This window comes from Ambystoma mexicanum, chromosome 1q, assembly GCF_040938575.1.
Source record: "Ambystoma mexicanum isolate Mex_15411 chromosome 1q, UKY_AmexF1_1, whole genome shotgun sequence".
Lineage (NCBI taxonomy): Eukaryota > Metazoa > Chordata > Amphibia > Caudata > Ambystomatidae > Ambystoma > Ambystoma mexicanum.
Window position 1 is genome coordinate 807,024,131 of NC_090922.1, and position 26,112 is coordinate 807,050,242.

Sequence of the window (26,112 nt, forward strand, 5' to 3'; positions counted from 1 at the left end):
TCGAGATCTAGACACTCAAAAAAGAGACGCCGAAGGTCCCATTCCTCGTCTTCGGTGTCCCCAGAAAGAGTTTCCTGTCCCACCAAACACAGTTCTCAAGCTGAGTGGGAGGAATTCAGAAAGAAAATGTTAAGCGTCTTCGAGAACGCGGCCTCAACCCCCTCGAAGACCGCTGAGGGTGATACCCCGGGTGAAAAACCCAAAAAATCAAAACGCCGCGAGTCGCAGCACCCGGCGAAACATTCCACCCGAGAGCGCCATGAGCCATCGGGTAAGAAGGCACCGTCTTCGATGCCGTCGTTGAAGGTTCCTTCGCCGTCGTCGAAGATTCCTTCGATGCCGTTGTCGAAGGGTTCCTCGACGCATCGGTCGATCGACTCGACGCCGATGAAAGAGAGGACCAAGGCTCCACAGCCAACAGTGTTTTCAAGGGCCTCCGGCACGACGCCGAGACCGTCGTCGATGCCCTCGAGCAGGATCCCGATCCTCTCGAGTTCTTCGAGACCCCTTCCAGTTTTTACGATGCCATTTTCGGCGCCTTCGAAGCCGGTTACATCGGCGTCGACGACTTCGACATTTTCTCATCCAATAACGACGAGTTTGGCTCCTTCGGCCCTAGAGATGGGCTTTACTCCATTTCAGAGATCAGAATACCCTGGTCTTTCTTCAATTTATGAAGAAAGGGAAGACTCTGACCAAGAAACATTTGGTTTACAGAGATCCACACTGCCTGCTGCAGAGGATTTCACCTCTGAAGAAAGAAGGCTGAAGGAACTACAGGAGTCACTTCATGAGACAAGTGGACTTGACACTTCCCCAGAAGTGGAATTTGTAAAGCCAGACCCAGGGGAACATTGTAACGCTCACCTGATTCCCACGGAGGCGCAGGTCTGGCTTCGAGTGCTGATGCTTCTGCAATGGTGAAGCGCAGGACTCTGACGATGGACAGGAAGGGCCCTCTACTCTGGCTTCTCCGGCTCGCAGGAATATTCCCCTGTGCGTGAAAAGGGAGTATTGCCTACTGACTGAGTTATGATGAAGCCTCCCACTCTCTTCCAACCCTCCACGATACCCTTCCACGATTCCCCGTGAAGTCTCACCTTAGGGTCAGGAAGGATGAGCTCTCCATCATGCTTCTGATGCAGGGGCGCGTTGGAACCCAGTTACTTCACTGGATTGAGGATTGATGGGAGTTCAGGAAAGCTTGACTATTCAGGTAAGGCTCTGTAAAAGTTCTGTTGCAAGTTCAAAAGTCCAAGCTTAATAATAATGTTCATTGTCTTTTTGCAGCAAGAGCTAATGTTTATGTCCCTTTTTCCCCTTAGGGGCCGGGGTTCGGAATGCCGGAGATATGGCACCGACCCGAAGTGAAACGTGCAGTTCCAGTTCCAGTAAATGGCAGGTTAGTTCTGGATGAGCGCTCGGGAACTGACTTTGCATATGCTCATTCAATGTCTTTGTCTTTTTTCCCCCATAGGGGCCGGGGTCCGGAAAATGCCTGGAAGCGGCAAGACCCGAAATGAAATGAGGTAAGTCTTATTCCCTTCCTTCTCTCACCTCTTATTCTTGTCTTTTTCTCTAGGCTCTGGGAAGTGGCTGTGTATCCGGATGATCCCTGCTGAAGATGGAGGAACCCAGGAAAGGTGAGTGAAATGCAGCGCTGCAGCGATCGTAACAAAATGCTTTTAAAAAATAATGTCTTCCCTTTCAGGATCGTCGGTGATGTCTCCGTGGTGCAGATTTAGCTGGTAAGGTCTCTTGTCTCCCTTTGCAGGTGACCCAGGATGCTGACAGGCGTGGCTGAAGTCCAGAAGCAGGAGCTGACACGGTGAGCGTCCAGCTGCGATGAGCAGAACAACGCGAAGCGTGAGTTGCTGATCGGGTGTGGTTTAAATAGCTTTGGTAAGAAGTCCCAAGTGTGTATCCTTCCTCCGATCAGGTATGTATCCTTCCCCGACCACACCCGGGTGGAAAGTAGTCCCACAGGTAAAGTAGTTCCATTCAGGCCTCAAGAGGGCCTGGATGTGGCAGCATGGTCTGCATCAGGTAAGTGCACATGAAAACACTTGCACACATGTCTAGCTTTATGAGCCTGGCGCCTAAGGCGCCAGGACAGAGGTCCAACATGAGCCTAAGGCGCCAGGACTGCGTCCAAAGGGCCCCAGCTTGGGGGAAATGATGCCTGCCTGTGGGGTCGCTGGGTCGGACCTGGCTCCTTGGAGGTAGGCATCATGACAGTACCCACCCCCTCCCCCCCCCCACCCCCTCCCAAGGTGCTTCCCTCCGGGGGTTTGGGCTTTTTCGGAAATCTCCGGTGAAACCTTTGTACTAATCAAGGTGCGTGGACATGGTTACTAGGCTCCCACGATCTCTCTTGAGGTCCATATCCCTTCCAGTCAACAAGATAGAAGAGTTTCGACTTTACCACCTTGGAGTCTAAAATGTCTTTAACTTTGAATTCTAATTCCCCTTCAATTTGAACTGGATCTGGAGGCTTGGACAATCGGGTTCCTGGTTGTACTGGCTTCAAAAGTGATGCATGAAAAACTGGATGAATACGCATGTTGGACGGTAGATCCAGTTTAAAGGCCACTGGGTTGATTATAGCTTTGATGGGATAAGGTCCTATGAATCTGGGATTGAAGGTTCGCGGGCCCGTAAATGTTTTGTTGCTAGCCATACCTGGTCTCCTACTTGGTAAGGAGGAGTTTTACTTCGGTGCAAATCAGCGTTTTCTTTATACTTGTTCTTGGCTTGCTGTAAATGAGTTGCAGCTTCTTTGAAGGCTCGGGTTATTGTGGAATGCAGATGATTTACTGCGGGCATTTCCAGGGTCAGAGGTGGATCTAGGTCAGAGGTCCGAGGATGGTGACCATACAAAGTATAAAAGGGGGTTTGTCCGGTTCCAGAATGCACTGAATTGTTGTATGCATATTCTGCGATCCAAAGGATGTCTTTCCAATTTAACTCGGATTGGTGTAACATGCACCGAAGATATTGCTCGAGAGTCTGATTGTTTCTCTCGGTTTGTCCGTCGGTCTGGGGGTGGTGGCTGGTGGATAACCACACATCTATTTGTGCTAGTTGGCAACACTTCTTCCAAAAATGTGAGATAAATTGACTTCCACGATCCGAGACTAATATGGAAGGGAAACCATGTATGCAAACTATATTCTCCAGGAATTCCTTGGCCAAGGTGGAAGCTGAAGGCAAACCCTTTAAAGGGATAAAGTGGGCCATTTTGGAGAATAGGTCCACAATTACAAGGATTGTGTTGTAACCAGCACAAGGAGGCAGATCTGTTATAAAGTCCATTGGCAGGGTGTGCCATGGCGCCGGTGGAATATCCAAGGGTTGAAGTAGGCCGGCTGGCCTTTTCTTTTGAGCCTTGTTTTGGGCGCAAATTCCACAAGACAGTACAAAAGACTTTGTCTTTGCTCCAAGAAGGCCACCAGAAGTGGCGTTTGATTTTTTTCCTCCGTTTTAGCGATACCAGGGTGTCCTTCCATTAAAGATTCATGATGATGGGCAATAACAAGTTCTTGCAATTCTTTACTTGGCAGAAACAACCGCTCCTGGAAGTAGGGTAAGTCATCCTTAACGGTGTAATGAGGACCCTTTTGACTCCATTCCAGTAAGGTTGAAGAGTCTAGAAGTTGTTTTACTTGCATTTGGATGTCCTCAATAGTTTGCAATGAAGTTAAGCCTAAGATTCTTTGCTCAGGTATGATGGGCACAGGTTCTAAGCTCGAATTAGGTTCTTCCATGCCAATCCGGGATAAGGCGTCCGCTTTTCCATTCTTGCAGCCAGGGCGATAGGTAATTACAAAATCAAATTCCGCAAAGAATAGAGCCCATCGGAGTTGTCGTGAAGATTGAGCTTTGGCCGTTTTTAAATACTGTAAGTTTCTGTGGTCCGTAATTACGGTGATGGTGTGTCTTGCCCCGAGAAGATAGTGACGCCAAGCCTTGAAAGCAGATTTGATGGCCAGTAACTCTTTATCGGTGATTGCGTAGTTGATTTCAGGAGGAAAACATTTTCTGGACCAAAAGGCCACTGGGTGTAGTTGGTTAGTTTTTGGGTCTCTTTGCGACAGGACAGCTCCCATGGCCGAACTGGATGCATCGGTTTCCACTATGTACGGGAGATCTGGGTGCGGGTGCTTCAATACAGGTGCAGAGGTGAATTTGGTTTTCAGGTCCTGGAAGGCTTGTTCGGCCACAAGAGTCCACTCGAAGCGTTTGTTTTTCTTTAGGAGAGCGGTGATGGGTTTGACTGTTCGGGAAAATTCCGGGATGAATCTTCGATAGAAATTGGCAAAGCCGAGCATGCTCTGAACTCCCTTCACCGAGCTTGGAGATGGCCATTTGAGGATGGCGTCCACCTTTCGCGAGTCCATTCGGACTCCTTGAGGTGTCAGGATGAATCCGAGAAACTCAACTTCTGTGGTATGAAAAACGCATTTTTTGAGTTTTGCAAATAATCTGTGCTGGCGCAGTTTCTCAAGAACTGCCCTAACATGTTTTTTGTGCTCAGATTCTGAAGAAGAGTACACCAGGATGTCGTCAATGTAAACAATGACACAGACATCGATAAGTTCCCGAAGAACATCATTCATAAAGTACTGAAAGGCGGCAGGTGCATTGCACAAACCGAAGGGCATCACCTGATGTTCGAAGAGCCCAAACTTAGTGCGGAATGCAGTCTTCCATTCGTCGCCTTCTTTTATGCGCACCAGGTGATAAGCTCCTCGGAGATCTAACTTGGTGTACACACAAGCGTCTTTCACCTGGTCGATAAGCTCAGGGATCAAGGGCAGAGGATAACGATTCTTAATCGTTATTTGATTTAGGGCACGATAGTCTATACACGTTCTAAGGTCGCCTTCTTTTTTCGGCACGAAGAACAGAGCTGAAGAGACAGGAGACTTGGACGGGCGAATAAAACCATTGCCTAGGTACTGATCTAAATACTGACGCAAATGCAGGTTCTCAGGTTCTGTAAGAGCATAAATCCTACTACAAGGTAGTTGAGCATTGGGTACCAGATCGATTTGGCAATCATAAGACCGATGGGGAGGTAACGTGTTAGCCTGTTCTTTCTGAAAAACGTCTTGGAATTCTTGGTATTCTGACGGTAGCTGTACAGGGGTGGAAGTTGCTGAGGCCAGACCCATAGCTGGATTTCTTGGATAACAAGTTGGTTCACAATCAGGAAAACTTATCATCTTTGCTCGCCAGTCAATTCTGGGATTATGTGTTTCTAACCAAGGAATTCCAAGAATTACTTGAAATTGTGGGGCCTTGATCACATCAAACACGATTGCTTCCCGATGTCCATCCTGACCCACCAGTGTCACTTCAACAGTGGAATGCGTTACAGGCCCTGAGGCTATTTCGGTTCCATCTACTGTAGTAATGACATCTTGGGTTACTTTCGGGCGGAGAGGAAGCTTAATCCTGGAAGCCAATTCACGGTCTATGTAATTTCCAATAGCTCCACTGTCGATGTATGCTTTTATAGCATGTAACTGCTGAGGCTGTTTTGGGTCCATGAGCACCATTGGCATGACAAAATGTGAGGTCAAAGAGTTAGTTTTCAAGCTCGGCAAGCGGACCCCTACGCTTGCCGGGCTAGGTCGTTTCCCGAATCAGGTGTCACTAATTCGTTATCAGTAGCTCCAACTACCTTCTTAAGTGGTTTAACTGGACAATTTCGAAGAAAGTGACCGGAAGTCCTGCAATACAGACAAAGTTGCATTTGCCGCCTTCTCTCTCGTTCTTTCTGCGTTAATGGTCCTTTAACACCACCGATTTGCATAGGTTCAGATACGTCGGTACTCTTGGAGTTAGCGTGGGTTTTGATCGGTGCTCGGTTTTCATTCTTGAACCGATCTGCTTTTCTATTTTGAAGTCTGTGATCAAGTTGAACCACCAAGTCAATGTAGTCTGCGCAGACCTGGGGTGGGTTTACTATCTGAGCTAGAACATCCTTAAGCTCTCCGCACAGGCCTCGATGAAACAATGTGATCCTTTTGCTTTCTGGCCATCCAGTTTCCACAACCAGTCTGTTAAAGGTGGCTATGTAGGACAGAAGATCCTGATTACCTTGTCGTAAGGATAGCAGTTCGTTATCAAGGGCCTGTCCTTCAGAGTGTCGAGCGAACAATCTTTCCATGCTGGCCTGGAAGCCCTGAAAATTCTGGAGAATGGGATCATCCTGATTTACCAATGGAATAGACCAATCGGCAGCACTACCACTGAGGTAAGATAGTATAAAGGCTACCTTGGTCTCGTCGTTAGGGAAGGCTCCGGGTCTGCATAGAAAGTGTAAACGACATTGGTTCATAAAGACGGCATATTTCTTGGGATCCCCCGCAAAACGTTCAGGCGGGGCCAAAGGCATGTGTCCAGGTAGATTAATTTGTACCGGGTTACTCAAACCCATTGATGTGGAAATGTCTCCGGAATTAGGTAAAGGAGTGTGCCCAGCCTGGGCCTGTAATAACCTTTTGGCTAGGTCATCTGTTCTTTCCTTGGATAAGATCAGTTCTCTTTTGAGAGCGTTCGTCTCCTGGCGGGCTGAGTGCACCTCTGCCCGTAATTCCGCCAAAAGCTGGGCCAGCTGGCCAGTCTCGGAAGTCTCCATAGCGCCCGGGTGGGAAATTGTGGGTACGCTTCGCATTCTGTAACGCTCACCTGATTCCCACGGAGGCGCAGGTCTGGCTTCGAGTGCTGATGCTTCTTCAATGGTGAAGCGCAGGACTCTGACGATGGACAGGAAGGGCCCTCTACTCTGGCTTCTCCGGCTCGCAGGAATATTCCCATGTGCGTGAAAAGGGAGTATTACCTACTGACTGAGTTATGATCAAGCCTCCCACTCTCTTCCAACCCTCCACGATACCCTTCCACGATTCCCCGTGAAGTCTCACCTTAGGGTCAGGAAGGATGAGCTCTCCATCCTGCTTCTGATGCAGGGGCGCGTTGAAACCCAGTTACTTCACTGGATTGAGGATTGATGGGAGTTCAGGTAAGCTTGACTATTCAGGTAAGGCTCTGTAAAAGTTCTGTTGCAAGTTCAAAAGTCCAAGCTTAATAATAATGTTCATTGTCTTTTTGCAGCAAGCGCTAATGTTTATGTCCTTTTTTCCCCTTAGGGGCCGGGGTTCGGAATGCCGGAGATATGGCACCGACTCGAAGTAAAACGTGCAGTTCCAGTTCCAGTAAATGGCAGGTTAGTTCTGGATGAGCGCTCGGGAACTGACTTTGCATATGCTCATTCAATGTCTTTGTCTTTTTTCCCCATAGGGGCCGGGGTCCAGAAAATGCCTGGAAGCGGCAAGACCCGAAATGAAATGAGGTAAGTCTTATTCCCTTCCTTCTCTCACCTCTTATTCTTGTCTTTTTCTCTAGGCTCTGGGAAGTGGCTGTGTATCCGGATGATCGCTGCTGAAGATGGAGGAACCCAGGAAAGGTGAGTGAAATGCAGCGCTGTAGCGATCGTAACGAAATGCTTTTAAAAAATAATGTCTTCCCTTTCAGGATCGTCGGTGATGTCTCCGTGGTGCAGATTTAGCTGGTAAGGTCTCTTGTCTCCCTTTGCAGGTGACCCAGGATGCTGACAGGTGTGGCTGAAGTCCAGAAGCAGGAGCTGACACTGTGAGCGTCCAGCTGCGAGGAGCAGAACAACGCGAAGCGTGAGTTGCTGATCGGGTGTGGTTTAAATAGCTTTGGAAGAAGTCCCAAGTGTGTATCCTTCCTCCGATCAGGTATGTATCCTTCCCCGACCACACCCGGGTGGAAAGTAGTCCCACAGGTAAAGTAGTTCCATTCAGGCCTCAAGAGGGCCTGGATGTGGCAGCATGGTCTGCATCAGGTAAGTGCACATGAAAACACTTGCACACATGTCTAGCTTTATGAGCCTGGCGCCTAAGGCGCCAGGACAGAGGTCCAACATGAGCCTGGCGCCTAAGGCGCCAGGACTGCGTCCAAAGGGCCCCAACTTGGGCCCGCTGGCACTCCCCTGGGGGAAATGGATGCCTGCCTCTGGGGTCGCTGGGTCGGACCTGGCTCCTTGGAGGTAGGCATCATGACAAACATGCCGAAACACCATATAGAACCCTGATGGCAAGAATAATTGAGTTTATGGGTTGGTCTGCGCCTTCACCTGTTTTCCAACAGGATGATCTAACGGATATATTGGACAAAGCCCCACAGCAGGACCTGGTGGTCCCCTTCCATGCAGCCCTACAAAGAAAAATTGCATCCAATTGGGAAACTGCCGAAGTTATCCCAGCAGTCAATAAAAGATTGTCGACAAAGTATAGGGTAGCGGCTGATGACCCTGAATACCTGTCAAAACACCCGACCCCAGAGAGCCTGGTGGTTCAAGCGGCAACTTCGTCCAGCAGTAGGACTGCTTACCCTACTGTCCCACAGGATAGGGATGACAAGAGGTACGACTCTATGGCAAAGTCTTCTCTGCCTGCAGTATGGCGTTGAAGTCCATCAACGCCACCTGTACGCTCGCCAGGTTCAGTCACACACTATGGGAGTGTGCTTCATCAGCGGCTGACTGCATACCCGATGGAGAGGAGAAGGAAGCCTTCCTTAACATCATTAAAGATGGCAAAGATGCCATGTGCGAATCACTTCAAACGGGCATCGATTCCGCTGACAATATCAGCAGGGCCATGGCGGCAAGTACAACAATCCGCAGGCATGCGTGGTTGCGAAAGTCGGGCTTTGCCCCTGATGTACAGGCCAGACTTTTGAATATGCCCTTTGAGGGCTCTTAATTATTTGGGAAAAAGGCTGATGACAGTCTGGAAAAGTTACAGACTTCTAAAGCAGCAGCAAAATCCTTAGGATCTGATATCCGCCAAACTCCTTTTCGCCCCTCAGGAACCTCTGGGAGAGGAAAGTCATTTCGCTATTATTCCGCATTCGGAAAAGGCAGAGGACAGCCGGCTCAAAGAGGCCAAAGGAGATCCACCCGAGGTGGACGGGTCAAAGGTACTAAGACCGCAGCAGCAGCAGGTGCCTCTTTACCTTCGGCATCTGCATCAGCCGCCCCCAAACCACTCTGAGGCCTTCACACACAAGACAACTGTAGGGGGCAGGTTAACTCACCATATGACGGAATGGCAAGCTATAACGTCAGATGCTTGGGCGTTGGAAACAGTTGCCCAAGGTTACTGCCTACCCTTTCTACACATCCCTCAGAGTCATCCACCGGGGAACAGCTCCCTAAAAGTTCCAGATCCGCTCCTCTTGCAGGAAATTATGGACCTGCTAGAGAAAGGTGCCATAGAACCGGTACCTGTAGCGGACAGGAACAAGGGCTGGTACTCCCCCTACTTTCTCATACCAAAGAAGGACGGAGGACTGAGACCCATCCTGGATTTACGAGAATTGAGCAAGTTCCTCAGGAAGGACAAGTTCAAGATGGTAACTCTCTCTCAGATCCTTCAGGCCCTCCAGCTCCAAGACTGGCTGGTATCTCTCGACCTTCAGGATGCTTATTTCCATGTGCCAATCCATCTCGAGCACAGGAAATACCTGAGGTTCGCAATTGGCAACTCTCATTATCAATTTTGAGTTCTGCCATTTGTGCTGAGCTCCGCCCGAGAGTCTTCACCAAGCTGATGTCGGTAGTGGCGGCGAGTCTAAGGAGGGAAGGGATCCACGTCAATCCCTACCTGGACGATTGGCTGATCAGGGCCGTATCTTCGGAACAGGCCCAGACCCAGCTAGATTATGTCTGCCTCTTCCTTCACAGACTGGGCTTCTCCCTCAATTTAAAGAAGTCACAGATGATACCATCTCAGAGACTCCAGTTCATTGGAGCGGTCCTGGACACTTCCCTGGGAAAAGCCTCGCCACCAGAGGTGAGGGCTCAAGATATTCTACAGATGGTCACCAAGTTTCAAAATGCCCAGCGTCTCCCAGCCTTCGACTTTGAGGTTGCTAGGCCTCATGGCATCCTGCATCTTCCTTGTGCCAGAGGCTCGCCTGAGAATGAGATCTCTTCAGTGGGCACTGAGAAGTCAGTGGTCACAATTCTCAGGGAGAATGACAGACCTCCTCCTGATTCCGGACAAGGTAGCCCACGACCTTCAATGGCGGGCCTATCCAGAGAACATCTTGAAAGAAGAACTGTTTTGGCAACCATGGCCGGAGATAACAGTAGTCACAGACGCCTCGCTCACAGGGTGGGGAGCCCATGCCAACGACTTGACCATCAGCGGTCGTTGGTCTCCATTGGAGTCCAGACTACATATCAACCTATTAGAGCTGAGAGCAATCAGACTAGCGATGAAAGCTTTCCTGCCATCAGTACAGGGTAGAAATGTCCTGATAATGACGGACAACACGGTGGCCAAGCACTACCTCAACAAAAGAGGAGGCGTAGGATCACTGCCACTGTGCAGAGAGGCAATACAGCTCTGGTTTTGGGCAATTCGGGAAGGAATCTCTCTATCGGCAGTCCACCTAGCCGGAGAGAACAATTCGACAGCGGACGCTCTGAGCAGGCAGAGCACAGTCTCCCACGAGTGGGAGCTAGCTCAGGAAGTCCTTCAAGAGATTTTCGCCCTTTGGGGAACCCCTCAGGTGGATCTGTTCGCCACAAGCACCAACAGGAAGTGCAATCTGTTCTGTTCAAGGGAATTTCCCCCGAGAGGAGCTCTAGGAGATGCGTTCGTAGTGGACTGGGAGTTTCCACTCCTTTACGCATTCCCACCAGTCCCTGTTATTCCTCAAATGATCAGGAGGTTGAGAAGATTCCGGAAAACCATGATCCTAATTGCCCCGGATTGGGCCAGGAGAACGTGGTACCCGGACCTTCGAGATATGTCCATCTGCCCTCCAATCCGTCTTCCACTCAAAGAGAATCTTCTCTCGCAGAAGGGAGGTCAGGTTCTCCATCCAGACACCAGAACCCTCAACCTTCACGCTTGGCTTCTGAAAGGATGAGGTACAAGGATTGGGATCTCCCTGATGACGTCATGGAGGTGTTGCTTTCGGTCAGAAGGCCAGCAACAAAGTCTTTATACCGCTGCCGTTGGAACAAGTTTTGCAGCTGGTGTAGGGAAGAGAATATCGACCCTTTTTCATGCGGTACACCAACAGTGTTATCGTTTCTACTCTACTTGGCAAACTCAGGCCTTCAAGTTGGCACTGTAAAAGGCTATCTCGCAGCGCTTTCTATCTTCAAGCGCACTGCGGAGGAACCATCGTATTTCAAAATTCCTCTTGTGGTATAATTTCTCAAGGGTCTAACTAATGTTTACCCTCCAAAACCCATCCAGGTTCCATTATGGGACTTAAATTTAGTCTTAAACTTCTTAATGGGCACTCCATTCGAACCACTTCACTCTTGCGCATTGAGATTTCTCACACTTAAAACTGTCCTACTAGTAGCACTAACATCTGCTAGGAGGGTGAGTGAGCTACAAGCTCTCCTGTAAACCCCCACATACAAACTTCCACAAGGACAAGATTGTCCTACAGGTGAAGCCTAATTTCCCCCCAAATGTGGTTTCTGAATTCCATATTACTCAGAAAATTACCTTGCCTTCGTTCTACCCTCCTCCCCATCCGGGGAAAGAGGAGGAAAGGCTACACCGGCTGGACCCTAGGCGAGCTCTCAGCTTTTACATCAGCAGAATGGCTAGGATCAGGCAAGCAGACCAACTGTTTGTAGGATACTCAGGTCACAAGTTGGGACTATCCATAACAAAACAAACCATCTCCAGGTGGATTATTTTGGCCATCCTGGAATGTTATAGATTAGCAGGGAAAGAGCCACCCCAAAATCTCAGGGTCATTCAACCAGGGGTATCGCAGCCTCTTCGGCTCTCCAGAGAGGGGTACCGGTCCGGGACATATGTGCGGCTGCCACATGGTCGTCCGCACATACATTCACAAAATTTTACAATCTGGATTCCTCCACTGCTCAAGAGACTAGATTTGGCAAGGCCGTATTACATTCAGGCCTTCCCTAAAGTGATAGATAACACTATCACTCCCTCCTCCAATTACATACCACTGCTATGGGAGACTATCAAAGATAAGGAATACGTCGGAGGACACAATCCCTTCGAAGAACCAGTTACTTCTTACCTGGTAACGTTCTTTCGACGGGATGTTCCTCCGACGTATTCCTTATCGCCCCTCCCATCCATCCCCGCAGTGATAACTTCCCTTGTGGTTGCAGCTTTCGCTCCTTCAACGTTACTAATCGATTCAGGCATGTCTTTTCTTATGCTACAAAACGGAATTGAGCAACGGACGCAGCGCGTGTCTATTTATGGGCATGGTGACGTCGGCGCCTAAACGGTGGCCGTCGAGGGACATCGACTCGGGGGACGTCGACGCGCAGCGCCCTGTACAGAAAAAATTTCCGAGGCCAGCAAGCTGGAAACGTATTATCAAAGATAAGGAATACGTTGGAGGAACATCCCGTCGAAAGAACGTTACTAGGTAAGAAGTAACTTGTTCATTCGGCGCAGGTATTACCGCTGGCGGTAATGGCACCGAAAATCAGCAAAATCGCAGCGGATTTGCCCCCAGCTCAGAGCTTGGGGAAAATCCGCCAAGCCTGTGAATTGGCGGACCCTTAAATGCAGCGGTTGTAGCGTTACCGCCGCATTTAAGGGTTACTTCCAAACTCGTGATGAGGTCCTATGTGTTGTCTTTCTCTGCGTATCTGGCTCATTCAGGTGTGCAGGTAGACACCTTTCTTACTTATCTGGCAGCCATAGGGGCTTACAAACACTCCAGAGAAAACCTCTTCTCCTTCTCAAATCCGGTGGTCAAAAAGCATTTGACGGTCATGATCAGATTGTATCCCCCAGTCAAGCGACCACACCCGGTTTGGGACCACAATGTGGTGGTAGGCACTGTGGCCCACAAGCCTTTTGAGCCAATGGCATCAGTGGATATCAGGCTGGTTATGATAAAGACTGCTCTCCTGGTTGGCCTTACCTCAGCCCACCGGATCAGTGAGATACAGGCGTTGGTGGCATCAGAACCATATACCACATTTCATGGGGACAAGGTGGTGCTAAGGACGCACCCTTCATTTGTCCCTAAGGTTGTGTCATCTTTCACCTGAATGAGGAGATAGTGCATCCAACATTCTTTCCAAATCCGAAGGACGAGGCACAGAAAGAGTTGCAGCACGTCTGACATCCAGACAGTGCGAGATTTTACCTGGACAGAACCAAGAGCTTTGCAACTCGGATGCCCTGTTTGTCACATTTGGTGGGTCAAAGCGCGGCGGCCAAGCATCACTAGCAAGGTGGATGATTATGGCCATCAAGGAAGCGTATGATGGTCAGAACATGTCTGCCCACGCAGTCAGGGTCAAGGCCACAGCTGTGCCCTCCCAAAGACATGTTCCATGGCAAACGATCACCTGGGCTTCTCCATCAGCCTTCTGCAAGCACTATTGCTTGGATGTTAGTGCCAGATCAGACAAAGCATTTGGCCAGGCAGTTCTAAAAAACGTGTTTTGGTAGAGGGGCAACTCTCCTCCACAGGCCTTCATTCAGTTGTAATCGCCATTCCTCCATAGGTCCCACCATCCTGCCCCTTAAAAAAGCCTGTGCCATTAGGCAATTGTAATATAGCTGACGCGTCAAAGGGGATTGAGGAGTGGCACTGGTGGGTGGAGTCAAGGCAGCGCATGCTCCCGGGACCACGCCCCTGTGCGCATCTAAATTTAAAGGGGAAGACCATTTTTTCTGGTGAAAAAGGTTCTGTTTCCCATCCCTAGCGAGGGACGCCCATACAGTATGGAGGAAAGGGGACTATGGACTAGGAGTTTGTTAGTCACTACGGCGAGTAATATATAATACTCCTGCGTCCTGTCCCCTTTCCTCCATACTTGTGGGACATTCCTTCCATTGGGACGAGACCACTTTTAAAGCATCAACAAATTAACGTCCTTTTATTGCTACGTGCGCCACCACACGTGACCGTAGCCCTGCCTTCCTGAGCTCTGCCACGCGCATCTCCCTCCAGTCCTCAGTACTTTTCTCTGTGTAGTCGGGTCAGACCCACTTGAATCTTAGGGAATTTTCTTTTTTGTTCCCTTGTCCTTCATTTTCCTGCTCCGGTTCCACAGTCGTCTTTCTTCCGTCTATGCAGTAGCATCTGGTATTTGTGTCTTGTTCTTTGTGCAAACGTCGATTCGAGAGGGCGGATCCCCACTCTCTCTGCATGGAGTGCTTGGGCCCGGAAAACCGGTGGGACTTGTGCTTCTACTGCGACTCCCTCTCCGTCGGGGGAACTCCAGTGTCGGCTTGTCAGTTGGGAGAAGGTGTTCCAGCGAATGCCTCCTCCACATTTACAGCAGTTCATTGAAGAAAAAAGGTAGCGGCCGGTAAATTCGCTCCTTTTTAGGGCACCCTGGCACCATGGCACTCCTTCCTGGGGTCTATTGGGTCCGGGAGTGGCCCAAGGGGCTCTGGTACCAGGGATATCCCTGAGGTGTCACGAAAGGGATCTAACCGGCACTTCAGGGTTATCTGTGAGGTCCCCTGCAAAGAGGCTGCCAGGACTGGATCTTCATCCGAGGTTCCCTTTTTGGGGGCTAAAGGTAGGCCCAGTACTTCTGGGGCTGGTGTCACCAGGTCATTCCCGAGGTATCCAAATTTGGAATTAAGTATGAGTCTTGTCTCGAGGTTCCTGTTAAGGTGACTAAACGTACCTGGGTTAACCCCGATGATCCCCGTCTTGGGGCTACATCTAAGACCAGCAAGATTGAGGGGCCCCCATTCGAGGGCTCTGGCTTCAGGGAGTGCACCTAAGCCTTCCCACACTCCTGCTGAGGGGGCAAAGAAGCTGGTTAAAACACCTTAAGTCTTCGAGTCTCCTTCACTGTGGGCTAATTCATCAGCTGTCTCTAAGGGGTTGCAAAAGCACTCTAGATCTGCTTGCACCGGCTCTGCCAAGGTTCCTTGTCACAAGGCTAAAATGGAACATAAGTCTTCTGATACCCTTGTGGTGACCACGGCCTCACTAACACCTGTGACGCAGTTCACCTCATTTGTTAACAAAATGGCAGTCCAACCCCCGTGGTCTATGGTGGCCATTTTTATTACCTCTCAAACCAACATTCTCAATGGCTGGTACCGAGGGGCCTGTTTTTGGGGCAGAGCAGCCTTTTCCACGTTTTGTGGATAAGAAGAACCCGTTCTGCCCTCCAATGGATTGGCGTGCTCGGTCTCTGCTGCGACACAGTCTCGCTCCCTCCTACATCCGTTCCATTGGTTTAGGTGGATCCAGTTGGTGGAGGACCTTCCTGGCAACCATCCTCTTTTCGATCCTGGGGGTATGCGCCTTCAGAGTGGCCTGTACACACTCCAGCGCCTAGGCCTTATTCTGAAGATGTGTTTTTTGGAAAGTTGCAGACGCTTATGCACTCTGATCCAATGAAGGCATACTTTAAGGATTTATTCAAGGAAATGTATCCTTAGCCACCTGAACCACACTCTGCTCCGGCAATCCCTCTGCACGTCCCGGTAGTGCTACCTCCTCCACAACTTCCAGTGGGGCCTCCTCCTCCTCCTCCAGAAGAGGTAGTGTCCTCCACTACTTCTTCTGCCTCCACTTTCACTTGTGCTTAAGACTTCCGTGGCGCAGTCAATCCTGCCCTTGGGGCCTGAGGTACCATGTGCTGCAGATCATGATTCTGTTCCCGCCGCACTGGATGAAGATCAAGCTGACCAGGACAGTGATGACCTGCCCCGCTCTATTAGAGCCTTTCATGACCGCGCTGTGGATATGATGGCGTTGCTAGCATCCCAATACCCCAGCCTCTGGCTCCACAAGAAGATGTACTTTCTGGAGCTTTTACTCTGTTGACACAGGAGCGAACTGGCCTGTTCCTCCAAAAGGATGTCCTGGCTGAAGCCTGCAAGGTCTGGGAAAAACCTCATTCCGGGCAACACCTAAACAAGAAAATTGATGCTCGCTACAAGCTACATGTGTCTGAGGACATATCCTTGACTGCATGTCCACTCCCTCATCGACGGTGGTGGCAGCAGCTATGCTCCAGTGTAAGCCGTCCTCTACATCCTCAACTGCAGCATCTCAGATCCTTTCTTAAGGAGGACAAGCTTCTTGACGCCATTGGGAAAAATGGTTTTTCCAATTCGGCTATACTCAGTGGTCGGGGTATCAAACAAGGTCTTTCTCTGCTTTCAGAGGCTTTCAGGACCGTTGGGCAGATGCTCAAGTTGGTGGCCCTCGCCGCAAGCAGCAAAGGCAAGGTGGCCATTTTTTCTCTCGTTCAACAGCCTCCTCTTCAGCAACATTTGGTCTCCCCGCTGTTAGGCAGAATTATATGCAGTACCCTTTGGGAACACCACACACAATTAAGACTACAAGTGACAGTACAATTTCACCTTTGGTACAAGCCTGTACTACACAGTAAGTGGTAGCCGTAGCGGAGCAGCCAGACTTATCCCAAGAGTAAGTGAGCAGTACAAGATAATTACACAAAGGACAGCAATTACTATGATTCAGGCAAACACTGGCTCAAGGGTTCCAAGTCAAAGAATATACATTTATTTCACTCTTCAGTTGTATAACATTACACTATTATAAGCAGTCTAAAAATCACTCTCTTAATACACCACACAACTTCCCTTAAATTCAAGACAAGGTAAGCTCACAAAATGAAGTGGGAGCAAAATGGCACTCCAGCAATTTAAAAGGGAGGGAAAGACAAAAGTAAACAGAAATGGATCCACACCAACAGGTAAGTACTCGGGGCAAGCGAACAAGAGAGACTACAATGATAAAATCAGATAGAAAAGGCTTAGGGCCAAAGTCAATGGTTCAAAAGTCTTTTGATCAAGATAATACAGTTCAGGGTAGTTTGTGGTATAGTTCGTGGCACGGTTTCCGGACGAGGTTGGTTGGTAGAAAAGTTAGTTCAAAGAGAAGAGGAGGACAAGCCCTCGGATTGGAGAAAGATTTCAAACACTTTCACCGCGGCTGAAGGAAACACACAACCGTATTTGCACAGTACCTTAAAACGAAGAGGGAGCTGTAGCTGAGGCAGAAGTTCCTGGTAGTTCCTGCAGGCTCACGATTCCTGAAGCGACTGTCGGACTGATCAGAAGTAGGAAGACTGGAGGGTCCTGCACTACCCAGGGAAGAAACCAACAGCAGAGCAAAGCAACAAATAAAAGGTGCGCTCCTTAAAACCCAAGCAGGGTCCGACCTTCCTGGCTAACCGGCCCACTGTAGCTCTGTACAGTGAATTCGACCAGAGGAGGGGTCCTGGCTTGCAGTTTGGGTGAACTGGTTGGTCCCGCCAGCTCAAGGGAAGAAGTTTCCTGGAGGATCTTCTGTCGTCGTATTCTGGAGATTCGGACCTGCAGCAGGGCTTCACCGGGCGGTTCAGTCGTTGTAGGGGTCCTCTTCTTCCAGTTCCTTGTTGGTTCTTTCATTCCAAAGGCGACTGCTCTTCCAGTCCCAGAGACCTGCTTTTTATGCAGTTTTCCCCCATTCATACAGCCTGGCTGTCAATCACACTGCAGGGTGGGTGGCCTGGCAAGGCCAGTCCCCTTAGCCAATGAGACAGGAGTGTGACTTGGGTTACCAAGAGAACCCATGGCAGGGGTCCTAAAACCCCTCCCTCACATCCTGCATACCCAGACTCTCAGGCGCCTAAAGGAGGGCTTCTGTGTGGAAGCCCGCGAAAAACGATGAACAAAGGGACCAAACCTGGTTTGGCACGCAGAGTAAAACACGAGAAAGACTTTAACAAAAAGAAATGGCGAATAAACCTGGCCGGAGCCAAAATAAAATGTATTTGGTCAAGCGGGTTTATGTTTGAGGCTAATATAATAGCCTAAAACATTACCACGTTTATATAAGATAATCGCTGTAGAAAAGTTAGGGTAGATACCACTGCCACCAGCTGAGTCTTAATGTAAAGGGAGCGAAACAATGCCCCAAGAGGCACAGACAAAAAGGGATAAGAATTAATCCTTTCCAATAATCCATGGAAGATTGGGTGTACTGGGTCTGTGGTTTAAAGTGACTACGGTAAAGTTAATGGCAACTTTACCCTTTTCTGGAGGACTGTAGTCAGCCCCAGAAAATGGAGTCGGTGGGAAGTCTAAAAGACAACCCTGTATCACTGCACTGAAGGTGCTGTGTAACACACATGAAAAATATGGTGCCCTGGAGTAGGTGAGGCTCCAGTGGCCAAGATCACACATAGCAAAACACATGTAAGAGTGGGAAAAAAGGCTCACACTCTTACCAGGTGAAAAAAATAAATCCTAGAAATCCAGCAAAGCTGCTGAGGGACTCAGTAGGTAAGGGAAATCAACCATTTATGAGAATTCTCCCTAACACTCCTCTTTGATTTAATAATCCACCCTCTCCCCCTAGTCAGCCAGACATTTGGTAATGGCCCAATGAAGAAAAGAAAGCAGGCTAACTATTTTCACTCCTAACTATCCTCAATATGAACAGTCTTCAGCTGCCACTGTAGTGCATGTTGGGAGAAGGCACTGACCTTTAAGGGACTTTGACTTTGGGCCTCATTTCTCTGGCGGTAACCCTGCCGGTGCTGCTATCGGGTTGTCGCTGGATTCGTGACATTTTACTGCCGCCTAGCTTGCCGGTGCTACTGGAACACTACAAGCCCAGTCAGACCGGCAAGCTAGGTGCCGGTAAATGTTGTTCCCCATTCCCGTGGAGTCCCATGGGACTCCACGGGAATCGGTTCATGAAAGCTTTGGCACCGTTGCTAATGGTGCCAGCGCTTCCGTGAAAAATCTGCCTACTGTGGCTGCTGCGCCCAGCAGGGTCAGACCTGTCGGGCGCAGCCACCCCGGCAGGCAAACTTGTAATTTTCCAGTCCGGAAACAAGGGTGCAGTGAGCTTACCAGCACCCTTGTTTCCTGACCGGCAATGTCGTAATGAGGCCCATTGTGAACTTGTTTTGCCAGGGCTCCCTATCTGCCCTGGCTCACTTTTCTTTCCCTATGGAACAGTATCTGGAAATGCAGTTTTAACTCACTGCCTTTCTTCTCTGGAGTAGACATTGGGCCTCATTACGAGGTATGCCGGTAAGGCAAAAACGATGCCGGTGTGGTAATACCGGCATCGTTTACCGTCCCGTTGCATTCCGACCCGCAAACCCGGTATTAGCGGCACACTAAACAACGGTGCCGCTAATAGCGGCATAGGCGCGTACACGCGCCCCTTCAGGGAGCAAATACTGGCATGCCGGTAATAGGGGGTAATTCCAACCCACGCATACATGCAAATACCGGCATCGCAAAGCTGGTAATCACGGCCTGCATGATGCCGGCTATACAGGCATCTCAGACCACCCGCAAACAGCAAGCAGGATACAAGGCAGCTGCCACAGGTGCACACAATCCCCACAGGTGGAGTCAATGGAGGCTGTGCCAATTATAAACTGAGCACAACCACACACCACAAACCCCCCCCACCCCCTCCCCACAGGTGTAGGCAATGTAGAGTGGCCCAGTACAAAAGGAGCACACCTACACACCACACCCCTTCCTACACCAAAAAGCTACCACTAGCAGTTGCAATCATGGCACTGGAGGACATGCCTATACTGCTACAACTACAGCAACAACAGCAACAACTACAGCATCAAGAACAGGCTGCACAGAGGAGACGCAGGAGGAGAAGGAGGGTGAGACAGACCCAGAAATGACCACCAGCGCCTCGTAGGCAGCCACCAATCCCTCGCACCAGACCCAGCCCATTCAACCTAACCCCTGAGCAGATCCACACCCTGTACCGGTTGGACCGTGACACCATCACCACCATAGTGGACATGATACAGAACGACATTGCCAGCCACATAGGAATACGCACTGCCATCCCTTCACTACTAAAGGTGGTGCCTGTGCTCCACTTCCTGGCCACAGGCACCTATCAACACACAGTGGGCCAGCTGCATGGCATTTCACAACCAATATTTTCACGCATGCTGAACCAAGTGCTGGATGCCCTCCTGAAGCACGCAAGCACCCACATATCCTTACCACGGACTGCCCAGGAGATAGCCGAAACCAAAGTAGGCTTCCATGCACTGGCAGGCATGCCCAATTGTGTCGGTGCCATCGACTGCACCCATATGGAATTGGTAGTCCCCCATGCCATAGAGGCGGTGTACCGCAATCGCAAGCAATACCACTCCATCAATGTGCAAATGGTATGTGACTCCAGGAAGATCACCCATTGCTGCGCCCGATTTCCTGGATCAACACATGAAGCCATGTTACTGGGTAATTCCACGCTACCCCGTCAGATGGAGCGACATGCCGGACCACGTGCCTGGCTGCTTGGTGAGTTGCACAACCGTCCCATGGCAGTGCTTTGGGGTACTGGTGTGTGGGGATGCATAAGGGTGGGGAATACTGCACCTGGGTGGGAATAGCCGGTGATTGGAGAATGCATGCAGAGCCAAACACCCCTGAACTGAACCAGTCAAACGGTACATGACACTTCACTGGGCCACATATCACAAATAATGCATATCGATGAGAGCAAGTAAGAGGCACAACCAGGCCACCATGGTGATGGCAAGCAATGCATGAATGAACAGGATGGCAAGTGTGGCAATGTAGGCAGTGTGACCATGCATAGTAAATAATGAACAGCATGAATTGGAGTCAAAACATTGTTGCACTACCACAGCATATCTGCATCAGCATGCATGATTACACCCTGCATCATCTATTGAACGCCATCCAGACTACCACATGACAGTATATATTGCACCCAGATAACATTTTTTCATGCTTACAGGGACATGTGCATGGCCACACCAAATAGCTGTCGCCATGACTGTGCTCCCTGAATGTGGCAGTTCAGAGTGACACACACCTATTTGAACCTGCTTGCAGGTGATGGAGGATATCCCTTGAGGCCATGGCTACTCACCCCTGTGCGTAACCCGCAGAACACCCATGAGGAGGAGTACAATCGTGTGCACACCCGTACCCATGTTGTGATTGAGCAGACCTTTGGCCTGTTGAAGAGGCGGTTCCGCTACCTCAGCAGGTCTGGTGGGGCACTCCTATATAGGCCTGAGAAGGTGACAAAGATCACCATGGCCTGTGTCATGCTGCACAACATGTGCGTCTGGTGAAATGTACCACTGCCACCTGACATTGACATGCATGGGCCGGGTGAGGATGATGAGGATGGAGACGGAGGTGAAGTAGCCCCCCTGCCAGTACGTGATGCACGGGATGGCTATGCTGTACACCAAGCACTAATTCACGAATACTTCTGAAATACAGGGACTATGAAAGACTCGTATCAGTTAGACACTGGGCCAATGTTGAAATGCACACAGGGAATGTTGGGAGTTGGGCACTGAACACCGTACCACATTAAATGGATGCTCACAAAAATAACAATGTCCAGCCATGGATTTTTCTTATCACAACGTGTGTATTATTTACAACAGCAAAAATGTGCCCACTCCCCCCTCCCAGACTCCCCCAACAAACTCCATGACCCCCCCAACAAACTCCCTGACCCCCCAACAAACTCCCAGTCCCCCCAATAAACTCCCTGACCCCCCCAACAAACACCAACACCCCCAATAGACTCCACAAGATGCACCCCTTCACCCCCAACCTTGTGTCCCACTACCATTGTCCCCCCACACTACTTCCGGGACTTCTTCCTGTCCAGAGGCGGCATTTCAGTGTGCCTTGCACTCCTACGTGTGTGGCGCACTGGGCTTGTGGGGACAGATGAAGCTGGTGTGGAGGTAGTAGGTGATTCGCTGGCAGGTTCCACACCTCCTGCAAGCCGTGGCCGCTGCATATGAAGCAGCATTGAGGTCAGCACCTGTGTCACCGCCCCCAGGCAGTCCCTCATTAGCCGAGCCGATGCATTGACAGCGGCTGTGTTTGCTTCGATGGCCGCTGTGGTCCCTGCAATTGCTGTGGCAATACCTCGCCTGGTTTCCTCCCCGTCTGCTATGTACTGGCGGAGTAGGTCTAACATGGCCTCCTGTTGGGCCTCCACCATCGACAATCGTGTCTCCAGGGTTCTGGAGGGGGCTGGAGTGGTGGGTTGTGCAGTCACGTGGATGACATTTTCGGGACTGGACTCCTCAGAGGTGGGTAGGTCACAGTCACGGAGGCAGGGATCAACTTCACTGCAGGTGGGTGACTGCAGGTGTTGGGGCGAGGGGGTGGGCACGGGGCGCGGGGTGGCCGGGCATGTCACCTCAGTGTCTCCCTCAGGCTCCACACTGGCATCAAGTTCTTCCCCAGTGGAGGCGGGTGCTTCCAGGGACTCCCCTTGGAGAGGTGTGGGTGTGGCCTGCTTGTCTCCAGCAGAGGTGGTGGTGGTGGTTGCCCTCTTCTTACGGTGTAAGGTGGATGCCCTTGCAGTTGTCTCTTGGGTTGATTCTTCCTCATCAGTGCCTGGGGGGGTGGAAGAGTTGCAGGGCATCAGTGATGGTGTGACATGGCAGTGGCGGTGCTGTTCATTATTCATTTGATCATGCTTTCATGTCTTACAGGTGTGTCACGCAGGGTATTCAGAGGGGGCATGTAAGCATTCACTGCATGGCAGGTGGCATGCCATTGATTTTGGGTTTGTGTGAAGTATCACATGGGCAAGCTCCAGGTGTGTTGGCTGTGTGTTGGTTAAGGGATGGGCACTCAGCATGCATTTCAGTGTGGCAGCGTTTGGCCCGCCATCTGTATTTGGGTATGGTCATGTGGGTGTTGGGACATGCATTGCCTTGCCTAGACTCTCTACCACTTCACTTGTGCTACTTCATGGTCTCCCCTACAGGGATCTGCAGAGTCACTCGTCTCCTTCCGCGGTTGATGCCGCACCCGTCTCCATCTCGCATAATCCCTCGATGGACTCAGGACTGATGAATCTGCTGGCGGTCTCCTCCCAGGGCATCAATTTGGTAGGGGGGTGGGCATCCCCGCCTGTGGCCATGGCCTCCCTCCGATTGGTGGCCATGATATTGCGTACCCTCAACCGGAGGTCATCCCACCTCTTCCTGCAGTCCCTCACACTGCGCGGGGTGGGACCTACGGATGATACCTTGCGGGCTACCTCCTGCCAGATTTGCCACTTTTGTTGCTGCACCTCCCGCTTCTTGTCGTGGGATTGTATTGTGTCTGCATTTGCAGCTAGAGTGTCCACTAATATGGTGAGCTCTGCATCTCAGTAACGCTGTTTACGCAGCCGGGGGGTGGTCTTCCTGGTAGCCTTTGACATCCTCTATGGATTTCCACTGTGCTCTCCGAGTATCGGCTGGTGGTTATGGAGGATGGCAATGGATTGTGTTTTTAAAGATGGCCGCCAGCCCATTTCCCGTTCCTGCGCAATGACATAATTTCCGGGTCAGTTTTTTGGCGAACACGGTATTACCATGCCGGTATTTAGGGGTTGGTATGAGGCGGTACCGCTATGGGCGGGTCCCGCGATACCGGTATAGGGGAGTTGGAGGCCCTTTAGTGGCATGGCGGTATTGCCACTACCGGCATGGGGTGACGCGCGTGCTTGCGCACTCATAATCACCCGCTATTAGCGGGTACATACGAGCACGGACCCGCTCATTCCGGCAATGCCGGTAAGGAACCCGGTTTTACCGGGCAACTCGTAATGAGGTCTATTGTCCGAAACACAAGATGTTATGTCAAATAAAGAATTTGTTTATCATAATTATTACATGTTTCAATTTTTCTCGGATTCCGCACATAGGCAAAGATAGATACTCAGTGTTGATAGATTCAATGAAGATACCCATGATAAAGAACTGGATTTACAATAAGTAACTCTACCATTTCAATGGACTGAGAACTTCCAGCCTGTTTACTGGAGCAGTCAAAGCATACACCTCTATGAACAATGAAAATTCTCAGGAACTATAGTTTGGAATATTGTTATGAACATGTAGACAGTGCAAATTAACCAGCATATGGAGTCTCCTGGTTCTGTGACTTGTCCAAAGAAATAAGTAACTTTTTCTTCTACATTGGAATCTTCTTTGTGTTCACATTTTATGAGTTCAATCTCTGGAATTATGAGATTATGGAACACTTTGGATGGAAATCCATCACTGGTAAGTAACATATCCTTGCAGGTAGTAACTTTTCATTCAATGTACACAAAGATGCAATCATTCTGAAACTACTGCTTGTTCAATAATGCTTTTTTTTTTTTTAAATTAGGTTTTTCTATGATTTTCTTTGGCGAGACTGGGATGATGAAGAATGCTGTGAGAATTATACTGCTCTAATTGAAGAAAGAATTCGTCTGTAAGTATATGCCGGAATGTCAGTGGATGTTCTTAAAATGTTACACCAAGTGCTATCTTGCATGCCGTTGGATTCTTTATAGATGCATAGGCGGTGAATGCCAAACTACGTCTGAGTGGATGGGGATTTCAGAGCGCTCTGTTTGGTTTTAATTTATTTATGTACTTTTCAAAACCAATGGCAACATGGTCTGGTAAATTGCCAAACCTATAAAGGCCTTCCGAGTTCTCTATTGTGGGTTCTTCCTCCTCATTCATAACCTTTTTGAATAATTGCAATGGATCGGCAGGATCCCAGGAAGTCTTTTCAAATTATATAATAGGAAAAAATAGAAACATTTGTTATCCTAATGTAAATGGAAAATAAAGGACTCTGGAGTGCTTAAGTGCAGCAGATGGTGTATCCGTTATTGGTGGTTCAGTGCACTGCTTTCTTATTGACTGTCCAGTCGGTGATGGAGTCTGTGTAGCAATGTGAGAAGACAGCCATCTTTTGGCCTACCCAATGGCTGACAATGGCTCTTTTGCCCTCTCAGCCCATACTCTTAAGTCCACCCCCAGTCAAGTCAAGTTTCTTATTGGTGAATTTAGGAACAGCACTGTAATGGACGAAAAGATTAATCCATCTGTGCAGCTAGTAGACTCTTAAAAGTCTTAGATGTGGTGTTCCATTTGCACCAGACATTAGTGAGCACATCAAGAGAAATAGTGGCTACTTTATGGGCCTCATTATAAGCATGGCGCTCCCGTAATGAAAGGTGCCGGTACGGGACCGGCACCCTTCATTACGGGGCGCCCTATTACGAGGTTCCCTTTGCGGGACCCGGTAAGGACGCCTGGTAAAACCAGGCGTCCTTAGCGGGACCCGCGATGGGAACAGGGAGCTAATAACGGGACGTTATTAACAGGCCTGTTATTAGCTCCCTCCACATTCCCATTGGCCCTATGGGGGCTCAAATGGGAATGGGGATGGGTTCCTTCAAGGAGGAATTACCGGGTCCTCCAAAGTCGAAAGGACCCGGTTATTCCTCATTGATGGAACCTGGTACTGGGACCCGGTATGGAGGCAGCCATGCCCTTATTAAGGGCATGGCTGCCTCCATACTTGTAATGAGTCCCATAGTTCTATTGATATGCTCCAAACATGTAATTCCTGCTCTTGCAACCCAATTATACATTGCAGGCTACGCATAAAGCAAATTCACGGATACGTCCAAGCGAGGTGGCAATAGAGGTTTGTGAACGAGCTTGGTTCTAAAGAACCAAGAAGCTACCTCCTTGAGTATGTAAGAGCTTTGTTTAGGGTATTTAAAAACATTGCTGTGGCCAATGGGTATATTCTATGCCCGGGATACTCATACAGCCCACAAGCCAATTGTAGCACTTCAGAATATTTGTTTTGCCCTAGCACCTCACCTTTTCTCTCAGACACTGCAGTAAGGAAGCTGAAAAGGCAACTGATTGATGAGCTTCTCTGTTGAACCTTAGAAGTGTTTTTTTATTTTACTATAAACTTAGACTTCAGAGTTAAGACAGGATATCAACCTCTCACAGTGAGAGCAGCTAATAAAAATCAAACATATAAGTATATTTCTTATGTTTGTGAATCTGCTTAGATCACATGTGTATATAGTCCAAAATCTAGTGGAAATCGTTGATTATTGCATCTTTTTTTCAAAGATTGAAACGGGACGTTGACATGGGCGTGACTGTAACACTATCCCAAATGTGACATGTAGTGTACCCAAAATCCTGCAGGCGTTGAGGTCTCACAGATTGTTTTT

The 26,112-nt window shown here is 49.5% G+C and overlaps 1 protein-coding gene across 1 annotated transcript in view; it reads left to right on the plus strand.

The window, feature by feature from the left end:
- The window catches only part of SHCBP1L (SHC binding and spindle associated 1 like), a 1,561,452-nt gene that overhangs the window by 585,683 nt on the left and 949,657 nt on the right, over positions 1-26,112 (plus strand). Inside the window, exon 4 of the mRNA XM_069635012.1 lies at positions 24,243-24,329. Coding sequence (XP_069491113.1) covers positions 24,243-24,329 — 87 coding nt within the window. The remainder of the gene's footprint in view (positions 1-24,242; positions 24,330-26,112) is intronic.